At 47.0% G+C, this 21001-nt stretch overlaps 1 protein-coding gene across 1 annotated transcript in view; it reads right to left on the reverse strand.

Moving 5' to 3' along the window:
* Positions 1-779: 779 nt before the first annotated feature.
* The window catches only part of ATP12A (ATPase H+/K+ transporting non-gastric alpha2 subunit), a 31545-nt gene continuing 11323 nt past the window's right edge, over positions 780-21001 (reverse strand). The window contains exons 9-23 of the mRNA XM_054445973.1: positions 20114-20312; positions 19845-19954; positions 18174-18308; positions 14285-14477; positions 12213-12388; positions 11073-11209; positions 6819-6969; positions 6091-6259; positions 5849-6003; positions 3779-3902; positions 3434-3579; positions 2670-2803; positions 2370-2471; positions 1842-1933; positions 780-1757 (exon numbers count right to left, since the gene is read on the reverse strand). Coding sequence (XP_054301948.1) covers positions 1729-1757; positions 1842-1933; positions 2370-2471; positions 2670-2803; positions 3434-3579; positions 3779-3902; positions 5849-6003; positions 6091-6259; positions 6819-6969; positions 11073-11209; positions 12213-12388; positions 14285-14477; positions 18174-18308; positions 19845-19954; positions 20114-20312 — 2052 coding nt within the window. The 3' untranslated portion in view covers positions 780-1728. The remainder of the gene's footprint in view (positions 1758-1841; positions 1934-2369; positions 2472-2669; positions 2804-3433; positions 3580-3778; positions 3903-5848; positions 6004-6090; positions 6260-6818; positions 6970-11072; positions 11210-12212; positions 12389-14284; positions 14478-18173; positions 18309-19844; positions 19955-20113; positions 20313-21001) is intronic.

Here is a 21001-nt window from a genome sequence, read left to right on the forward strand (position 1 = left end):
TCAGGAAAGAGTAAGTAAGGTTATTCTTAGCTGAAGTCTAGAAAGCATTAGCTGCCTTGTCGAGACTGGAACGAGAAAGCCATGACCACACTGCCCAAACCACTCTGGGAAGTGTTTCCAGTTCACTGGAACTACTGATAGGAGATTAGTCCAATGATAATTGTGGCTGAACATAGATTACAAATCTCCTGAGGACAGCAACATTATTCTAGCTTGCATGGCTGCACACAATATGCACTGGAATCTATATACATAAAATTACAAGGATAGTCTCCTTCCCTCTTTCCTGCTCCTACATGTGACCCCAAGAGCATGGTGACTCTAAGCCTGCCTTTTCCTGTCCCGGAGATGCCAACCTAGAGCCCCAGATGCCCCGGAGTGAAAGACTGTTAATGGAGAGAGAGAGGTGACCAGGCAGGCCACCGGATGAGGAAAGCTTAACCAAACATAATTCTCAGGTTCTGTCAAATGAGTTAGTGTGAGGTGTGCAGTTGATGGAAAGGCTGTAGAACCCTTCTCTCGAGTGCTGCTGCAGAAAGACGGGCCCTCCCACAGGCGTCCGACCAAGAATCGCAGGCGCATCAGAGGCCCCAGCTGGAGCCCTGGGGCCATGAGGAAGAGTTCAGAAGAAAAATCCTACATTCCCAGATGTTCCACAGATAAGTAAAATGACCAGAAGGAGCAAGGAAAAGAAAATAAGAAATCATATCTTATTTTTTTGTCCCATGCTCGTCATTCTAGAAAAATGTGAATCAATTAGAACACCACAATTAAACCTAGTTTATAAAACATCTTTTAGTTACAAATGAGGCCTTTCCGGGCCTGTCAACATGGGTGTGCCACACTTGAATACACCTAAGTTAAAACATGAAACATGACTGACAAAACGTTATTGCTGGAGAGCACCTGGCAACTGTTTTACCAGAAATAAATATTACTATTGAAACCACAACAGCTCTCTACTAGGGTTGAATCCTGGTGAAGAAAGCCCCCTTGGATAAAATGAGCATTTTGAGTTAGGATATGCAGAATGAACTGGGAGCTCAGTTTTGGAGGAGCTGATGTAGGGGTGGAGGGCGACAGGGGCATAAAGGGCTGGGGAGATGACCAGAGGTGGGACGGGGTGACGTGGCCAGGGAAACTGTGGCAAGAGCCTTCAAGAAGGACGTCTCAGAGTTAAACAAGTCAAAGCTGAGGTCATGCGTGCTGCTGTGATGTAAACCTGCCGCCACTTCCATCTCCTGCAGACCCTTGGATGAATTGGCCTTTTTTGAGCAAGGAGACCATGAAAACATATCTTCTCGGGGGATTTGCAGAAATCTTAGGGAGGTCATGGGGCCTTTAATAGGGTGTGGAAAGGAGTTCTGAGCAATCCTAGCTAGAGCTTAATGCAGGCCCCAGTAGATGCCAGGGTTACACAAGACTATTAACATCAAGGAGTTTCAAATACATATAAACACATTCTTCCCTATATCATTACCTTGAAATGTACATATTTTTTAATGAGGAGATGGAGATAGAAAATAAAAATCCTATATAAAGAGTTGAATTTCAGTTTTAAAGTGCAAAACATCAGTGAGCATCCTGCATACAGCTTGCTGCATGAAAATTTCCTCTTCTATGAATTTTGATGATGTCTGCCCTGCAGGGGAATAGCCCAGCAAACGGTCAGAAGATGAACAAGTGTGCCCCAACGTGCCGCTGAGAGACATAGGAAGTGAGGTGGTCTTAATAATACATGTTTTTATCCCACCAGCCTGTAGAGGTAGAGAAAAGCACATCAGAAATGGAGAGTCTGTTGAAGTGGGTAAACAGAGCCTCTAAAATCATAGGCTACTCACTTCCAGGGTAGAGCCTGATGAAGAGCTTCCGCACCTCATCATACACCCAGATCAGGATGGCGTGCGGCACAGCCACAAACCAGTACTGAGCCCTGGAAGCAGAGAGGTGGAGGGTGAGCCCTGACTCATCCACAGGGATAGCCTAACCCTGCCCAATGGGAATGGGGGTTCTCGTTCATTTGTCCTGCTTTACTGCAAAGAACAACAAATCCACGAGGTCCCACAACATAAAGGTGGAAAGCTCCTTGTTTAACCTGCACTGTGACTGCTAGAAGCAATGTCTGCCTTTGAAGCAACCTGTTGGCCAACCTGTTGGACGAGGATGAAGGCGGGTTGGTGAGGTCTAGAAAACCCATTTCCACTTCTGGAAAATGCAGATCAAAGCTTTGGGCTCATAGAGCATGGGATCAGTTTGATGTCTTTTGAAAGACTTGGGGAAGAACCCTGGGAATCCTCAGGTTTATTTAGGCTGCGACAGCTCAAAGCAGAGGCTGGCTCTTTCCTCCATGCTGTTGAGGGCGAACTCACCTAAGCATGGTGAAACTCAAGGCTGTGACACTTCCGAGGCCATAGGAGAGGATCAGACCAATGATGATCTGTGAGGCGATCCCCACCCAGATGACTTTATTTCTGCAAGACACACAAAAGCAGACAGACTTGGGATTCTTGTGGCTTCATGATCATACACCCAGCAGACCATGCCACCAGAAGAGTCAGTGCCTCTGGGGTTACAAGTGTGGCCAGAACTCGGTCTTGTGAAAAACAAATCATCGTCATCCTTGCATGGCAGGCCCAGGGCTGCCCCAGGAGGCCAGGCACGGGCAGTACCTGAAGAGACCTTGCTGGAAGATGGAATTCCTCCGGGTTTTCCTGATGATCAGATCTGCTATTTGCTGGACTAGGATGCCAACAAAGAAAGCCGTGTAGCCCGTCCATTCTAGATATTCCCTCTGGTACTTTGTCTGTTAACAGGCAGAGAAGGAAGAGACCTTGAGGCCTAAAGGAAAACTTTTAGGAAATTGCAATGCAGTTCTCCAAAGCTTCATGTTCTTTCCGCACCTCACCCGGACTGAGAGTGGACCACCTCCTAGTGTTTGGAAAGAAACATTTTTCTTTCTTGAACCAGCTGAGTAGAGAAAAATGTTAATTTTTTAAAAATTGTCATTACTATTATTTTTAACACAGACAGGGTCTCACTATGTTGGCCAGGCTGGTCTCAAACTCCTGGGCTCAAGTGATCCTCCCTCCTCAGCTTCCCAAAGTGCTGGGATTACAGGCATGAGCCACTGCACCTGGCCTGAAAGATGTAAATTTATGTGGCCCCACTGTGGGTGTGGCTGGGCTGGTCACTCTTCTATACCAATGGCAAAGCTAAAGTAAAAAAAGGGACCTCTTGGCGTCTAGTCCAAGAGAGGAGGCTGCGCCATGAGACCCGGCAAAGGCCAAACACGTGTCAGCAAGGGGGCCCTGAGCCCTATTAACTGAAGCTTTCCCAGGCTGTTCAGGGACATGGAGGTTCTATGTAAGTCTGGGCAGGGCAATGAGCATGGAGAGAATCAGGTGGACTCTGCGGCAGGGCTCCTGCCACTCACCCATTCCTGCCCATAGCTGTCTTCCAAGTCATTTACGTAGTCCTTCTCCCATTCTACCCGCAGGTTCATGAGAGTGCAGGGCAGAAAGCCCTCCTGTGCATAGATGGTGAAATACACAAGGAAAGCTCCCAGGGCTTGCATGAGGCCTGAAAGAACAAGAGAGATAGGACACAGGTTCTATGATGGCCTCAGGGAACTGCCTCATCCTGTCTGCTCTCGGTTCCCCTCCCTCCTCAACCCTGACCCCACAGGAAAACCACACTTTCTGGCTGTGCCCCTGACTCCAGTGAATTCAATTCTCGGGGCAGGCCCTGGTGTGATGGGGAAGATGCGCCCTCATCGTACCAATGTGCAGGTATGAGTACACAGCGAGCGGCTGGTTCACCAGCCTGTCCTTCTTCTTGTGGCGAGGCTTCCTGTTCATGATGTCACTTTCAGCTTTCTCATATGCCAAGGCAATGGAGGGGATCTAGAGGGGAAGAGGCTGGTGAGGTCTAACCCCAGGATGCTCTGCTCTACCCACAGTAGGGGAGGGGAGCTGGGGTGGGTGGGGCACCTGCTGGATGGGGTGGGGGCACGGAGCTGGCCCATCCAGGCTATAGGTAGTAGAGGGCGTGTTGTCTGTATGGGAATTTAAGAATAGTGCCTTTAGAAATCAGCTGCTTTTTATCACCCTGTGCTGGCAGTTCTGAAGGATGCTGGTTATAAAACATTCTTCCCCTACAGGGAGAATTTCTTGTGCCATCCTCTCCCTCCAGGTGGGAGGACCTGCTAAAAGACAGATCATTGCGCCCCACCTCCAGACTTCCGATTCAGGGGGACTGGGCTGGGGCCAGAGAATTTGCATTTCTTTCTTTCTTTCTTTCTTAGAATTTGCATTTCTTTCTTTCTTTCTTTCTTCCTTCCTTCCTTCCTTCTTTCTTTCTTTCTCTTTCTTTCTTTCTTTCCCTCTTTCTTTCCTTCCTTCTTTCCTTATTTCTTTCTTTCTCTTTCTTTCTTTTTCTCTCTCTTTCTCTCTCTCTTTCCTTCTCTTTCTCTCTTTCTCTCTCTCTTTCTTTCTTTCTCTTTTTTAAAAGACAATGGGTGTACAACCTATTTCCATTCCTAGTCCAGTTATCTGGAATAACATTTTTATTTTATTTGTTCTTAATTTTTATTTTTAAGAGACTAGATCTCTCTGTGTTTACCAGGCTGGACTCAAACTCCTGAGCTGAAGCAATCCTCCTGCATTGGCCTCCTGAGTAGCTAGGCTACAGGTGTCCACCAGTGCGCAGAGTGTGCACGTCTAACAAGTTCCCAGGTGATGCCCACACCAGGCTTGGAGAAACACTGCAGCAAAGCAAAGCAAGCAAATCTGAAGGGCTTGGAAAATGATCCATCAACTTTGGGGACCTCAATACCCCTCAAAGGGAAAGACATCTCCAGTCTCTCTAGGAATTAGGGATTACCTGGGTGTTGTAGAAAACAAGAGAGGGGAAGGGGGCAATTTGAAGGGCCAGTTTCCTGCTAAGAATTCAGCTTACTGTCTGTTGCTTTCCCTGCTTGCCCATGTAAGCCCCAGCCACATGGGCAGCTCAGACGGGGCTTTCTTTAAATGGATACTGGAAAAGGGGAAGGTTTAGGTGACATTACTGTAGGGCAAGGCTTTATAAAGTCTTCATAACTGTTACTTCTCACTGTGTTTAGGTAAAGGTCTTTCATGTCAGACTCTCTTACTTAACAAGGAGTGGCTGTGAGATTATCACTTCAGTCACTGGGCCCCCAGTGGTTATTTGGGTGATTAATTTGAGTGACAGCTTCATCTTCCCAAAAGAAAAGGGAGGCACATAGGCTGAAACTGACCAATGGCATTTCTTTTTTTTTGAGGATGAAGACTCACGTCTTGAAAAGCTTGCTGTAGCTCAGGTGCAGTGACTCACGCCTGCAATCCCGGCACTTTGGGAGGCCAAGGCAGGTGGATCACTTGAGGCCAGGAAACCCCATCTCTACTAAAAATACAAAAATTAGCCAGGTGTGGTGGCACAAGCCTGTAGTCCCAACTACTTGGGAGGCTGAGGTGGGAGAAACTCTTGAGCCTGGGAGGTGGAGGTTGCAGTGAACCAAGATAGCACCACTGCACTCTAGCCTGGGCGATGAGAGTGAAACTCTGTCTCAAGAAAAAAAGGCTCACTATAGAGGGTTTTTAATTTCCAAACATTTGGCAGATGCCTCTGGTCCCTTGCTTTGAGGCGTGGCATGTGGACCGGTAGAATGGGCACCACCTGAGAACCCATGAGAAATGCAGAGCTACAGGCCCCATCACATGGAAGCTGAGAAGCATTGAGTTAGTCCATCCCCGGCCCTTGAAGGTAGTGACCCTGAACTTGACCTCCCCTGGGGCAGGCATCACGCCCTGTTCCCTTCAGTGTCACTTACAATGTCTGTCCCCAAGTCAATGAACAGAATGGTGATGGTGCCAATGGGCAGGGGGAGCCCGACAATGATGTAGATCAGAAAGGGGCACAGCTCGGCAATGTTCTTGGTCAGGGTGTAAGCAATAGTCTTCTTGAGGTTGTCAAAGATCAGGCGACCTAGGCAGAGAGGTTTCTCCTTCAGAACTTACTTCTAGTCCCCCAGACCACCCTAGCCCTTGGGAAGACCCCCTGAGGCTCACTCACCTTCCTCCACCCCTGTGATGATGGATGCGAAGTTGTCGTCCAGCAAGACCATGTCGGCTGCATTTTTGGCTGCATCAGAACCTGCTATCCCCATGGCAATCCCAATGTCTGCCTTCTTTAGAGCCGGAGAGTCATTAACTCCATCCCCTGTCACAGCAACAACAGCATCCTATGGCGGGAGACCCAGGGAGAAAGTGGGAGTGAGCAGGCCCAATGGGTTGCAGGCCTGGCAAGAGCAACGCGACCTCCCTTTCTCTTGAGGTTGCGAGGATGATTATGGCTGAACGGAAAGGCCCATTTAGGGGAAAAGATAAAGATGAGAAATCTTAGAAGCAGGAACAAGTGTCTCCAAACAAGATGTGTGCAAATGAGGAAAACCTAATGTGCAGGTGTTTTATATCTTATGTCTTCACATTTTTTGTTTTAAATCTTTGCATTTTAAATCTTTCTTTACTCACAACTACCACAGTGGCAAATGCTTCACCAGGCTCTCATGACAAAATGCAGAGAGCTGGGGTGAGCCTTTCGGGGAACATGTGGTGGGGGTCTCAAAGGAGGACAGGGGCCAGCCCACCTGAGAGGGTGGAGAGGTCAAGTGATGAGGATGAGCCAAGAACTCTCTCTTGAAGTTTCAAAGGCACCATAGCCTGATGTAAGATCCAGACCTCTGCACTTGCCCATGGACAGTGATGGGCCTGTCAGTCCTCTGGACACTGCTGTCCACCCACCTGCCTCTGACAACCCTCCACAATGATCAGCTTCTGCTGGGGGGATGTCCGGGCAAAGACAATCTCCTGGTAGTTGGCTAAGATCTCATCCAGCTGTTCCGAGCTCATGTCCTTCAGCTCCATGCCAGTCACCACAGCGGCCTTGGCATCCCTAGAAGAGCCAGAAGAAACTGGGTGAGGCCCAAGGGCAGATCTTAGGTTGAAACACTGTTCCAGGCAGGATGCTGGCTGAAGCCTTTCTGACTTGACCTGGATGGAACCCAGTGTCCTTGATACCTAATGCTCTAGTGAGGGAACAGGAGTCCTGGGAACACCTTAGTCTCCATTTCAAGAGGGCAAACTGAGGCTAAAATATAACACCATTTCTTGGTACCATATAACAATAGGAATAAAAAACCAGGTAGCCTTATCCCTACTAGAACAGGTGAGAGTGGTACTTCCCAGAGCATCACTTTACTTCAGAAGTAAAAGGAAGTTAAAAAACTGCCCATTCATGGCCAAACGCAGTGGCTCATGCCTGTAATCTCAGCACTGTGGGAGGCTGAGTAGGAGGATCACTTGAGGCCAAGAGTTCAAGACCAGCCTGGGCAACATAGTGAGAGCCCCTGTCTATACAAAAAATTTTTAAAAATTATCCAGGTATGGTGGCATGTGCCTGTGGTCCCAGCTACTCAGCAGGCTGAGGCAGGAGGATTGCTTAAGCCTGGGGGGTTGAGGCTGCAGCGAGCCACGATCATGCCACTACACTCAAGCCTAGGTGACAAAGTGAGACCCTGTCTCAAAAACAAAAATAAAAATAAAACCCCCAAACTGCCTGTTCATGTGTTTTGGGTCCTAGAATTCTTTTATGCCCAAACAAGGGGTAATAATTACTTGCTGTTGGGTATTTCAGATTCACAGAGTGTCATCTTTGTGCAATGTGCTATGTAGGCAGAAGTTTACTGAAGTCTTTGAGCAGTGCTATTGCCTGCTGACTATAAAAGTAAGGTTCTAGGGCCTATTGATTATGCAGAGCTGCCTGAGCCACTCCCCTGCTAAAACTCTTCAGGGGCTTCCCACTGTGCTTGGAGCAGACCCCAGAATCCCTAACTTTAGCCAGCGAGCCCCGGTGGGGCCTGCGTTGTCAAGCTTCGCCTCACCTTGGGCTCTCCCTCCTGCCCGCTGGATGCTCTCAGTTCTGACGTCCTCCATCCCCCGTACCCTAAGGCCTTCATGGGTCTGGCTCCCTGACCAGGAATGGGCATCTCTCACCTCAGCTTCTTGTGGCTAACACTACATTTCAGCCTTCAAATCTCAGCTTAAACAATGTAGGTACAAACCACTGCAGGTCTTTTTCTCTACAATTTGCAAGTTTTGAGCTTTCTAGGTCTGTTTTACCTCTTGGTGCTAAATATTGGAATTCTAGCACTTGACTCAAACTACAGGTCTTCTTAACTGCTGGCAAAAAAAAAAAACAACAACAAAAAAACAAAGTAAGAGAAGAAAGAAGGGGTGTTTCCTTTCCCCTTACACGTGCTAAGATGCAATTTTTATATGGTCATGAAACTAGAGCTGATGAAGTGAATAACTGAAAACATCCACAAAAGCATCTACTTCACTCAGTGTGGTGATTTGTACAAAAATGTGTAATCCACTCTTCCCTTTTGTGGCCATGAGCGGAGTGGCAGTGGCCAAGAGGAAGTTCAGTCCCTTTGTGACTTTTGACTGAGGCAAGAATCGTAAAAGGCATTTCAATGCACCTTCCCACATTCGTGGGAAGATTATGTCTTTCTCTCGTTCCAAAGAGCTGAGACAGAAGCACATTCTGGGGTCTGCTCCAAGCACAGTTCCATCCATGCCCGTCCGAAAGGATGAGGAAGTTGAGGTTGCACAAGGACACTATGCAGGTCAGCACATTGGCTAAGCGGTCCAGGTTTATAGGAATAAATGTGCCATCTATACTGAACAGGAGCACAGGAGGAGGCTAAGGGCAGGACCATCACGTGCACATCACCCAGCACGTGGCCAACACCAGGCTAAAACTGGACAAAAACCACAACAGATCCTTGAATGGAAGGCCAAACAAATCTTCCTAAGTAGGGAAGGAAAGGCAAATATAAAAAAGAAGCAATTGAGAAGATGCAGGAATAAGATATCTTATATACAACTTTCATTAAAAATTGCTAAAATGGGCCAGGCGCGGTGGCTCACGCCTGTAATCCCTACACTCTGGGAGGCCAAGGCGAGCAGAACCCTTGCAGTCAGGAGTTAAAGACCAGCCTGGCCAACATGGTGAAACCCCGTCTCTATTAAAAGTACAAAAACTAGCCGGGTATGGTGGCACGTGCCTGTAATCCCAGCTACTCAGGAGGCTGAGGCAGGAGAATTGCTTGAACCCAGGAGGTGGAGGCTGCAATGAGCCGAGATTTCACCACTACACTCCACACTCCAGCCTAGGCAACAGAGAAACACTCCATCTCAAAAAAAAAAAAAAAAAAAAATCTGCTAAAATGAAGCTGGGTGCAGTGGCACAAGCCTGTAGTCCCAGCTACCTGGGAGGCTGAGAGGGGAAGATCCCTTGAACCCAGGAGGTCGAGGCTGCAGTGAGCTATGATCACACCATTGCACTCCAGCCTGGGTGATCTGACAGGACACCTTGTATCTAAAAAAAGAAGACTTGGCTGGTCTGAAGGTAGTAGTGAATTAGCTCAACTGATTGTTCACAGTCAGTTACAGATCAAACTCTTCTACTCTTTCCCCTCTTCTCACTACTGCACTTGACTACTCTTTAAAAAATTTCTTTTAGGCCGGGTGTGGTGGCTCACACCTGTAAGCCCAGCACTTTGAGAGGCTAAGGTGGGTGGATCACTTGAGGTCAGGAGTTCGAGACCAGCCTGGCCAACATGGCAAAGCCCTGCCTCTACTAAAAATACAAAATTAGCCAGGCATGGTGGTGGGTGCCTGTGGTCCCAGCTATTCACGAGGCTGAGGCAGGAGAATCACTTGAACCCAGGAGGTGGAGATTGCAGTGAGCTAAGAGATCACACCACTGCACTCCAGCCTATGTGACAGAGAGAGACTCTGTCTAAACAAACAAACAAACAAACAAAAATTTGTTTAAAATTCTAAAGTGAAAAAAAGTATAATCCGATTATCTTACAAAACCAAACAAATAAACAAGCCCCAAATTTGTTTTCATAGAGAGATGTTATGTATACTAAAGGGCACTGCAAGACTCTTAGACTTCAGGTACTGTTGCTGTGCCCAGAGGCGGGAACCCTGGTTGGTTGTCTAACTTGGTAATTTGTTATGACCTGACAGCTGTGTGTCCCTAAAAGACCTAAGTGCTTGCAGAAACTGAAGAGGTGCATTGGTCTTTCCCTCATCTCCCGCATGCGTGAAAGCATAACCCAGCTAATGAACATTTCTTCTCAACCTGAGAATTTGGAGTCTTTGACTCATGGAGACCAGGCACAGTCCAGGCCACTCTCCCGCACGCCCAGCTCCCTAGCCCTGTGTGTCTCCCTCATTACACTGAGCACATCATTGTTAGCTTTGTTTGTGTCTCCTTGGCTCAGTGGAAAGATCCCCAAGGGTGTGGATAGTATTGTTCAGTTTGCTACTGTAGTTCCAGGTCTTGCCTGGTATGTAGTTGGCACGCAGTAAATACTTGTTGAAAGGATAAATACATGAGTGAATGTACAGTTGGATGAACATGATTAAAAGAATAAGGATAAACATGATTAAAAGAATTAGGAGAAACAAGGAAAAAAAACTTTCCTTAGGAAGCTTCCATTCTATTTATTACCAAATAAAAAAGAAGGGTGTGTTTACATAGCTACACGTTATGAAACCGGGTGGATAAATACCCAAGATGCTTACCAAGGGGGGTGCATGAAACAACCCACAGGGTTCCTATGATTCCAAATTATGCAACTGCATCTATGGCAAGTAATTTCACATAAACCCTTTGTTTCAGTTTTTCTTATTCTAAATTGGGCACATAGGTTTTGTGCCCAGGGCACAACTGGATTTTGAAATTTCAAACAAGGAACACATAAAGGGTTATTTCATGGTGTCAATACTGTGCCTGGCACATATTAGCTGCTCAGTGAAATTAGAGTGAATACATGGATATGCAAATTATAGCTCAAACCAGCCCAGCATCACTCTGAGAGCAAAAAGCTGATTTGTTCCAAGTAGTGCAGCTCTTTAGAGCCAGTGGGGCCCCATGGGTATGAACTGGAATTTTTGCTATGCTGCTCCTGTGCTTACTGTTTGTTAACTTGCTCCACAGCAATGTTGAGGCGATGTGCAATGTCTTCCACCGTTTCACTGTTGGCTGAAATGATCCCCACACTCTTGGCGATAGCTTTGGCTGTGATGGGATGATCACCAGTAACCATAATAACCTAGAGCACAGACAACGAGAAGGCCCATGGGTAATGAAGAACTCGGTTGGCCACAGTGGGTATGGTTCAGTATTACCTACTCCGTAGTGCCCTGGGAGAATGTGGTTGGTGATTACAGTGGCAGCTCTGGCTCTACAAGACAACTGTCTTTGGAGGAAACACTAATCCCATTGGGTCTACCCTTGCTCCTAAGCTTCATACGCTTCCTCCTCTGACATGAAAGGAAGCCCTTCCCCTTTGATACCACTTTATTTGTGAAAGGGCTGGTGAGTGTCTACTTCGGGGTAGCCCCATGTTACTTCAACAGTCTTAATATTAACCTAGTAATGATGAACATGGATTATGGGGGCTGAGCCTCAAGATTGAGTAATAAAGCCTTTTTTCTTTCTTTTTTTCTTTTCTTTTTTTTTTTTTTTTTTGAGACAGAGTTTCACTCTTGTTGCCCAAGCTGGAGTGCAATGGCATGATCTCGGCTCACTGCAACCTCCGCTTCCTGGGTTCAAGCGATTCTCCTGCCTCAGCCTCCCGCGTAGCTGGGATTACAGGTGTGTGCCACCACGCCTGGCTAATTTTTTGTATTTTTAGTAGAAACAGGGTTTTGCCATGTTGGCCACGGCTGGTCTGGAACTCCTGACCTCAGATGATCCACCTGCCTCTGCCTCTGCCTCCCAAAGTGCTGGGATTACAGGCGTGAGCCACCGCGCCCAGCCAATAAAGCCTTTTAGTATCTACCACGGACTAGGGCGAGATATGGTCACTTCAAGGCACTAGAAGATTCTTCTCATTGCATTTACTGTTTATGTGGTTCATTCCACATAGACACAATCATTTCATTTTTGTGGGACAGTTTCAGTAAACTTAGCACAGTGAAACTAGAAATAGAATAGGAATTATGATATTTACTTTAAGACACCTAAATACTGACCGTCTGCTATGAAAAACATTATTAGAAAGGAAAACGACATAAAGAGAGAACTTCTTGAGTCAGAAAAATAACTCCCACCTTGATCCCTGCACTCCGGCATTTGGTGACTGCATCTGGCACGGTGGACCGAGGCGGATCGATCATTGACAGGAGTCCCACAAAACAGAGGCTGGAGGTCGGAAAGTTCATAGCGTCTATGTCAAATGAGTAGGTTTCTGGAAACTCATCTGCTGGCAGGTAGAGATGACAGAAACCTGTAATACAGACAAATTAGGGAGTCAGTGAAACTAGAATAGGAAATGAAAAAAAAATAAGAGGAGAACATGCTGATACACCTCTGTCCTCTACTGTTTTACCAATACATCAGAATAAGCCAGAATTATTTAATTTCTTCAACTCCATAATGCAATTTTTTTAGGAAAGACATATTTCATCCAAATATAATTCACTGTGTGCTCATTAGGCTCTGTGTTCTGGAAATATATCTTGCTATATTGCCGAGTTCTAGGGCGTACACAGTCTCAACTTCTGAAGCTTAGCAGGGCACAGAGTTAAAGGGATCAAGCACAGGGTACATCTCAGGGCAGAGACAGACTTCAGCTGCCTGGAGGGTCAGGAGAGACTTCCCCAAGGAGGTCACATGTGAGCTGAAGCTTGAGAGGGGCACAGATGATTTCTAGGGAAAAAAGGGAGGGTGGCGGTGGGAAGGCCACTTTCAGCAGAGAAAACAGCATGTGAAGGAACAAGGGGGTTCAGTGGAGAGGCACAAAGTTCAGTATTAGATCAAAATAAGCCCAAGAGAAAGGCCAGCAGGAATGGGGCCGAGCCATCCTTTTCTCAGAAGGCATCAGCCTCTCATAGGCCGAGGTGGAAGGGACTCTTGTGTCTGGTGGGACCTCCAAGATTGTGTGATCAGCTTTCATATCCAATTTATTTTCAGCCTGGCCCACTGCTTTGCAAATGTCAGTGGAGCAGGCTTTGAGAAATCAAACGCAAGTGGGCATTGATCCCGTGTAGAATACCTGGTGCCGTGGGTTATTGGATGCCTAAAGCATCACCATCTCATTTATATGCTTTATCTGCTTTGCTAACTCCAATAGCCTTTAGAAACACACATTCCACAGACTGCATCTATATTGGTGAGGACTTCCATGGTGTTTAATGAGCCGGATCGTCAACCATACACTTCTGTTTCCTTGAATTTGTCATTCTGTGGTCCTGATGGGGCACCATTCCGCCAGCCCTGGTGCTGACAACAGGACACACTGTCCCCTTTGACAACACCGCAGGCACCCCCATTGGGTCCTCCTCCTGTTGCATTTCTAAGGTTCCTTTCTTCCTGACACTTCGTCTGCATCACTGGCATCACTCTCTTCCTAGTCGTTAAATGGGAAGCTTAATCATTTTTAAACTGACTATCCTCCTCTAATCGGTTCTAAATCTTACCAACTCTACCTCTATGAATTCTCTTGCCCTGATGTCTCCTTCCCATTCCCATCACCCTGATAAAATTCCCATCCCTTTTGCCTGAGCAAGGGCAGCCACTTCCTATGGAGTGTGCATCTCTCCTCTCCCTGCTGCCACCAAAGACATTTAAAGGAGTTAAAGAAATTTAACTCCTTCCATAAAGTCTTCTCCAGCCCTGCGACTGCCCAGCTCACTCTAGCAGCACAGCCCTCGGTGCTCTCTACTGACTGCAGGATGAAACCTGGCTCCTCACCCAGATGTTCAAGACCTCCATCTCATGACCTCCAGTGTAGCCCTTGAACCCTGTTTCTGTGACGGTGCCATCTCACCTGCTGGCAACACCCAATGTGCCCTACGCCGTTCTGCCTCTGTATTGGCCTGTGCTGTTCCCTGGGCCCTGGATACTTTCCCCTATCTCCCCTCAAATGCAGTCACTTAAGGCCCAGTTTGAAATTTAACTCCTTCCATAAAGTCTTCCCTGAGCTTGCCTCTCTGGAGGCCACCCCACCCTGCTTGGTGCTGTCACACAGCGTCCTCTCCTTGTTCCCATCCTGCTTATCATGTTCTCCTTTACACGCTTCACGTGGATGCCATGGCCACTCGGCTAGGTCACAAGTCCTCAAGGCGCCTGCCTCATCTCTGTGCCCACCAGGTGATGGGCAGGGCCCTGCCGCCGCACTCACCCAGCACACGCTCGCCCAACCCGCCCAGCTCCATGTAGGCTGTGTGGAAGGTCTTGGCGGTGCTCTTGTCCAGTGGGTGCTCCTTGCCATTGATCATGATGGTGCTGCATTTCTCTAGGATGCGCTCAGGGGCCCCCTTCATCACCATGAGGAGACGCTTGTCGTGGGGGTCATCTGTCTCGTGGATGGAGAGCTGGGAAGGAATGAACCAAGCGTGTTACTTACAGAAAAACGCATTCCTTCTTCTCTACTGCTCCATTAAATGTAAAGGAGGAAGAGGCACAATGGCATCCTCAGCATGTTCCGCCCTTTTTCTTTCTGTGGCCAAGTAAGACAAAGAGCTCTAGACTTGGCCCCAGCCCAGAGTGGGGCACCCACTCTGGATAAGCGGAGCTCATCTTTCAAGCAAAATTGGCTGCTTTGGGCAGGCTAGATGTGGCCGTCAGCGTGTGAAATCTTGTGCCTTGAACAAGATCTCCCAGGGTGCCCGTGAGAGTTAGGGGGCTGCGAGCCTCTGCATCTCACCTCCTCTACCTCCCTGTGGGGAGCAGCCATCTTTCAGACCCAAACTATTCTGAGCTCAGGAGGGCAGGAGGCAACAGGAATTTCTGCACCCCTTCACCTCATTGTCCATCCAGTTTTCCTGCTTGGATGTCATAGAAAATGGCGGGGTGTGAGGAAGTGGACACTTCCACGTATAGTGTTTCAGGAAGACAGCCGAGTCACAGGAGTCTCCATTTTAATAGGAATGCTCTTGGCCCAGCAATTCTAATTCTAGATCCATCCTAATAAGATATGCAAAAAAATCGATATACAAGAATAAAATGACTAACTCTTATCTAGCCCTTCTGATAAGCCAGGTACTCTTCTAAGCACTCAAGATGAATCTCAGGAAGCTGGAGTGTTTGGGAGAAAATATGTTGCAAAGAAAAGTGCTACAATTTTGGGTATAACAATTCTTTACAAATCAGTATTTCTTAGACTTTTGGGTATCAAAGATGAGTACAAAAAGAAGTATAGGGCAAATAGGGTTACCAGCTGCTGCTGCTGCTCTTTTTAATGATCAAGTAAAGACACTGAGAAAACCAACCAACCAACAAAAACCAAACCAACAAAAAACCTCCCATTTACTATCCCTATCGCTTTCTAAAACATAGGACTTTTCTTTTTCTTTCTCTCTTAATTTTTTTTTTTTTTTTTTTTTTGAGGCGGGGTCCCACTCTGTCGCCCAGGCTGGAGTGCAGTGGCACAATCACAGCTCACTGCAGCCTCGACCTCCCAGGCTCAAGCAATCCTCCCACCTCAGCCTCCTAAGTAGCTGGGACTACAGGCATGTGCTGCCATGCCCAGCTAATTTCGTTTTTTGGTTTTTTGTAGAGATAAGGTCTTGGTATATTGCCCAGGCTGGTCTTGAACTCCTGGGCTCAAGCAATCTGCCTTCCTCGGTCTCCCAAAGTGCTGTGATTACAGGTGTGAGCCACTGTACCTGGCCAAGATAAGGCTTTTTACATTTAAAACATAGGGATAATATGAAAAACTTTTATGGTGTGTACCACGTGCCAGGCACTGGTCTAAGTGCTGTCCACATTGACTTATTTATCCTCAAAACAACTTTAAGGCCATGGGTACTATTATTATTCCCTTTTACAAAGGAGGAAACTGAGGCACAGAGGTTCAATGCTTCACTCAAGGTTACTGAGCAACAGGTGGCTATCTGGTGGCTGAGTTGGGATTTGAGCCCAGGCTGGCAGGCTCCAGAGTCCCTGCCCTTAATCATGGAGGCTACAAAGGATAATCTTTTAAGTTAAATACATTCATCTTTATATAAAACTTTATAAAACATTTTCCAATTTGCCATAAACTGTTTTAAATGTCTTAACAGACCAGTGTGTTTGGGGCATCACCATTCTAATCAATAAGACATAGGCTTTCCATTTTATTTCCTTCCCGCAGAGACGTCTCCTTCCAAGGCTTAGCACTGCTCATGTGAGGCTGAGCACTGCTCATGTGTAGATATAAAATGACCCTAACAGCATCCAGACAGCACCTCCGACCTCTTCAGCAGGAACTCACACAGGCCCCTCTCCCCTTTCTAGTCCCACTCTATGTAGCCACTTTGTCCTCCAACTTGTACATGAGGCCTCATGGAACCTGCTTTTTCTCCCTTTTGCAACAGGGCATGCCTTTACCCTGGGAGACGGAGCTTCAGCAGGGCTCCAAGTCCTGCTGCTGATGGAGGCATCATCTAACCCCATCTTCACACTGTGCACTGATGCGCGGCACCTCAACCTCCTCATCCTCTAGCCACCCCACAGCATCGTCGTGAGAATGAATGATTTAATATGTGTGGAAATTAGCACAGAACAGCTCCTATTATTACTAGTATTATTAGTATAATAATACTCGTCCTAAAACAGTCTTTTAGGACTGTTGCCCACTCTATTTTCACTGAGGTTTTATGTAAGAGATGTGATTTCTTGGCTTGAGTATTTTACATCATATGTTTCTTGTTAGTTGTCTATTTAGCTAACTGTGATTCTCTGTTGGCTCACTATCCACAAAGAAGACATTTGCAACACAAGAGTTCTTCTCTAGGCTGGGCTTGGTGGCTCATGCCTGTAATCCCAGCACTTTGGGAGGCCAAGGTGGATAGATCACCAGAGGTCAGGAGTTCGAGATCAGCCCGGCCAACAAGGTGAAACTCTGTCTCTACTAAAAATACAAAAAAATTAGCTGGGCATGGGGGTGCATTCATGTAGTCCCAGCTACTCAGGAGGCTGAGGCAAGAGAATTGCTTATACCTGGGAGGCGGAGATTGCAGTGAGCCAAGATCGTGCCACTGCACTCCAGCCTGGGTGACAAGAGTGAAACTCCTTCTCAAAAAAAAAAAGAGTTCTTCTCTAACCCTAAATTCCATCTGAACTAAGAGGGGTGGATAATCACCAGAAATCTCCACACATACAGTTGTGGTTATTCTATTTCTATACTTCACTGTTGTGCAAAGCCCAAGTCCAGATCCAGTGTGGGCTCTGTGGAAAATCCCATCTGCATGGGGACCTGGGGCTCCCAACTGTCATTTGTCTTAACATGGGGAGGCTGTGATGGCTGACTGTGGGCCAGCCCTGCTTGCTGAGATAACCAGGCAAGGAGGGCCGTCTTCTACCACAGCACAGGGGCTGGCCCCGGAAAACGACGGGGCTGTCACCTGAGGGGCCGCTCACCGGTCTCCCCAAAGGGCAGGGCTTTCTCCCATGGCCTGAACTGCGCCGCACTCCCTCTGTGTGATGGTGGAAGAATCGTGGACTTTGTGTCAGGCTTGGGAACACTGGGAGCTGTGTGACTCTGGTCTCTCCACACTTTCTAAGGGCCTGCTTCCCCCTCTATGAGTCAGGATTCGTCAGTCCTACCTCACAGGCTGGATGCGAACATGGAACGAGGCCACGTAGGTCAAGGGCCTGATGCAGTAGAGGTGAGAGGAGCAGGTGTTCAGCCTCCCCGCTGCCCACTTGGCATTTATGCTTTGGAGTGTGGCTGCTGCTCCTCATGGCAGAAGGTACCTAATAGTGGTGGTGTGAGTGTGTTTGTGTGTGTGTGTATGTGTGTGAGAGAGAGAGAGAGTGTGTGCCTGTGACAGAGATAGCTCATTCATAGGAGCAGCCAGGCCCTGATGAGGTCCTTGCCTTTCTTTCTTTCTCTGCCCTGCTTCAGGGCTAGGAAGGAGGCCAGCAAGCGAGCTTGACCTTGGGGACCAGATGCCTGGGTGCTGTATCCCTGACGACTGTCTTTGAAGACAGGTATCCTTCAAAATATGAGGTAAGCAAAGGATACATGCAAGTAGAAAGGTCATGCTGCCGATGACAGAGATTACCGGTTGTGAGGAAAAACTCACCTGAAATTTATTAGTAGAGTTAAAAGGGATTTCAGCTACTTTGCGGTTTCTTTTTCTAATTTCCATCACATCACCCAAAATGACCTCTGAGAATTTTAAAAGAGCAGTTTCTGAGGCATCTCCAATCACAGCTTTCTGGGAATCAAAGAAGAAAAATATTTGCAGCACATATTTAATGAACCAACATGCCCTCAGCATAGGACCCAAAACACACCTCCTGATCCCATTACCATCTAGTTGGAGAGACATTATCACGTGATCAGGGAGGGCTGCAAGACCCTGGTAAGCGTGTAAACAATAGTGCCACCTACTGGCATTAGGGATGTTTGGAGAAGCTGGACCTCTGTGAAGACTGAAGATTTCGTGGAAAAAAGCAGCTACGAACTAGATCTTGATAGATAGGTGGGTTACCGATACACAGAGAAGAAAGCCTTCCAGAAACCAGGATGCGGGTGCAGGGGCATGAGGGGCAGGCTCGTCTGTGAGTGTTCAAGGTAAAAGCGGATGTGGAGGGTGTGGCAAGACCTGGAGGGCCCTGAAAGGTAGCCTGCGGTCTAGACTTGAGAAGCAGAAAACAGGGAAGTACAGAAAGATTTTGAGCAAAGTTAAGTGACTATAAAAGCACCCTTAAGGGAAATTAGTGGCATTTGAGAAAGACTCCAGGAGGGATAAACTGGAATCAAGGAGGTTTAATTCCAATCAACCGGTAATCAGCTATTTAGATGGAAGGTACTGCTGACAAATAGTGAAGTTATGTATATTTTGAAGCAAGAATGATAGAACTTGGTGACTCACTGGATATAAGGAAAGGATAAAGTCAAAGATGACTGCCAAATGTTCTGTTCCAATGACAAATAGAATGGTTATATCATAGAAAATTAGAAAATTGGGGCAAGGCACTGATGTGCAGCTAGGCTGGGTACGGGTGGAAGTTAACGAGCATGATTTGTGCAACTTCCTAGTGGAAGCACACAGCCAGCCGGACATTCAGGTTGGAGTTTAGGTAAGAAATTAGAACTGGACATAAAGATTTGGAAGATATTGACAAAGAAGCAATTGGCCAAAAAGAGCATTCATGAGCTGTCTGACGGAGAGAAAAGCAAACAAACAAACAAAAAAATAAGAAAGAAAAAGAGTCAGGGAAGGAAACAGATGGCAAATAGAAAAGCCAGTAGAACCGAGATTCACTGACTCATTGAGATGGAGAGGAAAAGGGAGGAAGGGAAGCGGAGGGGGGAGAGTTTATTGTATGTTCCGATATTCCAAGACCCCTTAGAGCTTTGTCTGCAGCCATATTCTAGTTAACAGGAGTCCTTTTATTTTTATCCAATCACATTTTAAATTTCCATGAATGGCATGTATATTAAAAGGAACTTTGATTACATCCACTTAGCTGGCAGAAAAGTCAGGAAAGTAACTTAGAGGTGCATTCATTTCCAGAATTTTCTAAAGACCCTAAAGCAATATTCTGAAACCTTTTAAGCATCTTTGTATTCTCAAAGCTAGTGTGCATAAAGAAAACTTTCTGTATGTCTTGTGAGTCCAACTTGCTCTTGCAAGCACTGAACAAACTTTAAGCAACTGGAGAGACGAAATCAAGCACCCAATCAGACCCCAGCAAGCGACTACAAACTGCCTGTGATTTAAGACCGAGTGCTGCAGAAGCATTACCTTCATGATGGGGACATTTTCCTGTCCTGGCTTGAACTCCGCTCGGTTACATAATGTTATTATCTTGGATAAGGAGGCCCAAGTCCTAGAGCTTTGGTCAAAGACTTGGTCTGGAAGACAGAGAAAGAACGGTGGCTGCTGTGGGTTGAGCTGGCTGTCCATGAGTCACTGTCCAGCAATCCTCCGGCTACAGACCCTGCTGTGTGCTCAGCTCAGCCCCAGGATGGAGTCCACAGCTTTGGCCAGACCGAGATCTCCATAAGACTTACTTGAATGGTCTTCACTGGTGTCAGCCACGAATATCTGATTGTCAAACCACAGATGGGCCACTGTCATCCTGTTCTGGGTCAGTGTCCCAGTCTTGTCCGAGCAGATGATGGAGGTGGAGCCGAGGGTCTCCACAGCCTCCAGGTTCTTCACCAGGCAGTTCTTCTTGGCCATCCGTTTTGCTGTCAGTGACAGGGTCACCTAGCAGGAGAGGGAAGGACGCTTTGGGAAAAATCTTCATTTGAACTCAGGTCCAATAATACAGAAAGAGCCAATGTGAGCTGTGATTGAATTTTAGGAGACAGCTGGACTAGTTCTAGGGGAGAGGTGTGGTTGCTGGTGCAGCTAAGCTGACCTGGTGACTTATACACCACCAAGAGCCCTCTATGCCACAATCCTTTTTTAAAGATTAAATATGAGACACTGTTCTTGTTCCTTCATGACTTGAAGAAAACAAGGGACCCACGGGCAGCAAACACGGACACGCTGCTGTGGCTGGTGCTCATGTACAATCATGACACTTCCTGTGGTCCCTAAGCAGGAGTGTGTAAGAGACTGACCAGTGCATGCCAAAGAGGTTGTCCCAAAGGACACACTTATTGCTTTGAGGAATTCAGCAGCCTTTATGTTGTTTCATTTTAAAAGCTCCATATTTTAAAGATGCTTTTAAACCCCCAGATCTCAAAGGGTTCTTTTGGCTCCAATTTCCCCAAATTACTATCTCCTGGAGTCAGAAGAGACCTGGACTTCAAAAACTTCTTCTCTTTTCTTTGGTCAGGACAATAGCAGGCCAATGATCATGTAGTCACAAAACTGGAAACATAAACCCCCTCCTCTCCTACCTCTTGGGACCCCCACAGGAGAGACTGAGGAGGAGGGCGCTCTTCTCT

This window comes from Pongo pygmaeus, chromosome 14 (assembly GCF_028885625.2).
Source record: "Pongo pygmaeus isolate AG05252 chromosome 14, NHGRI_mPonPyg2-v2.0_pri, whole genome shotgun sequence".
NCBI lineage: Eukaryota > Metazoa > Chordata > Mammalia > Primates > Hominidae > Pongo > Pongo pygmaeus.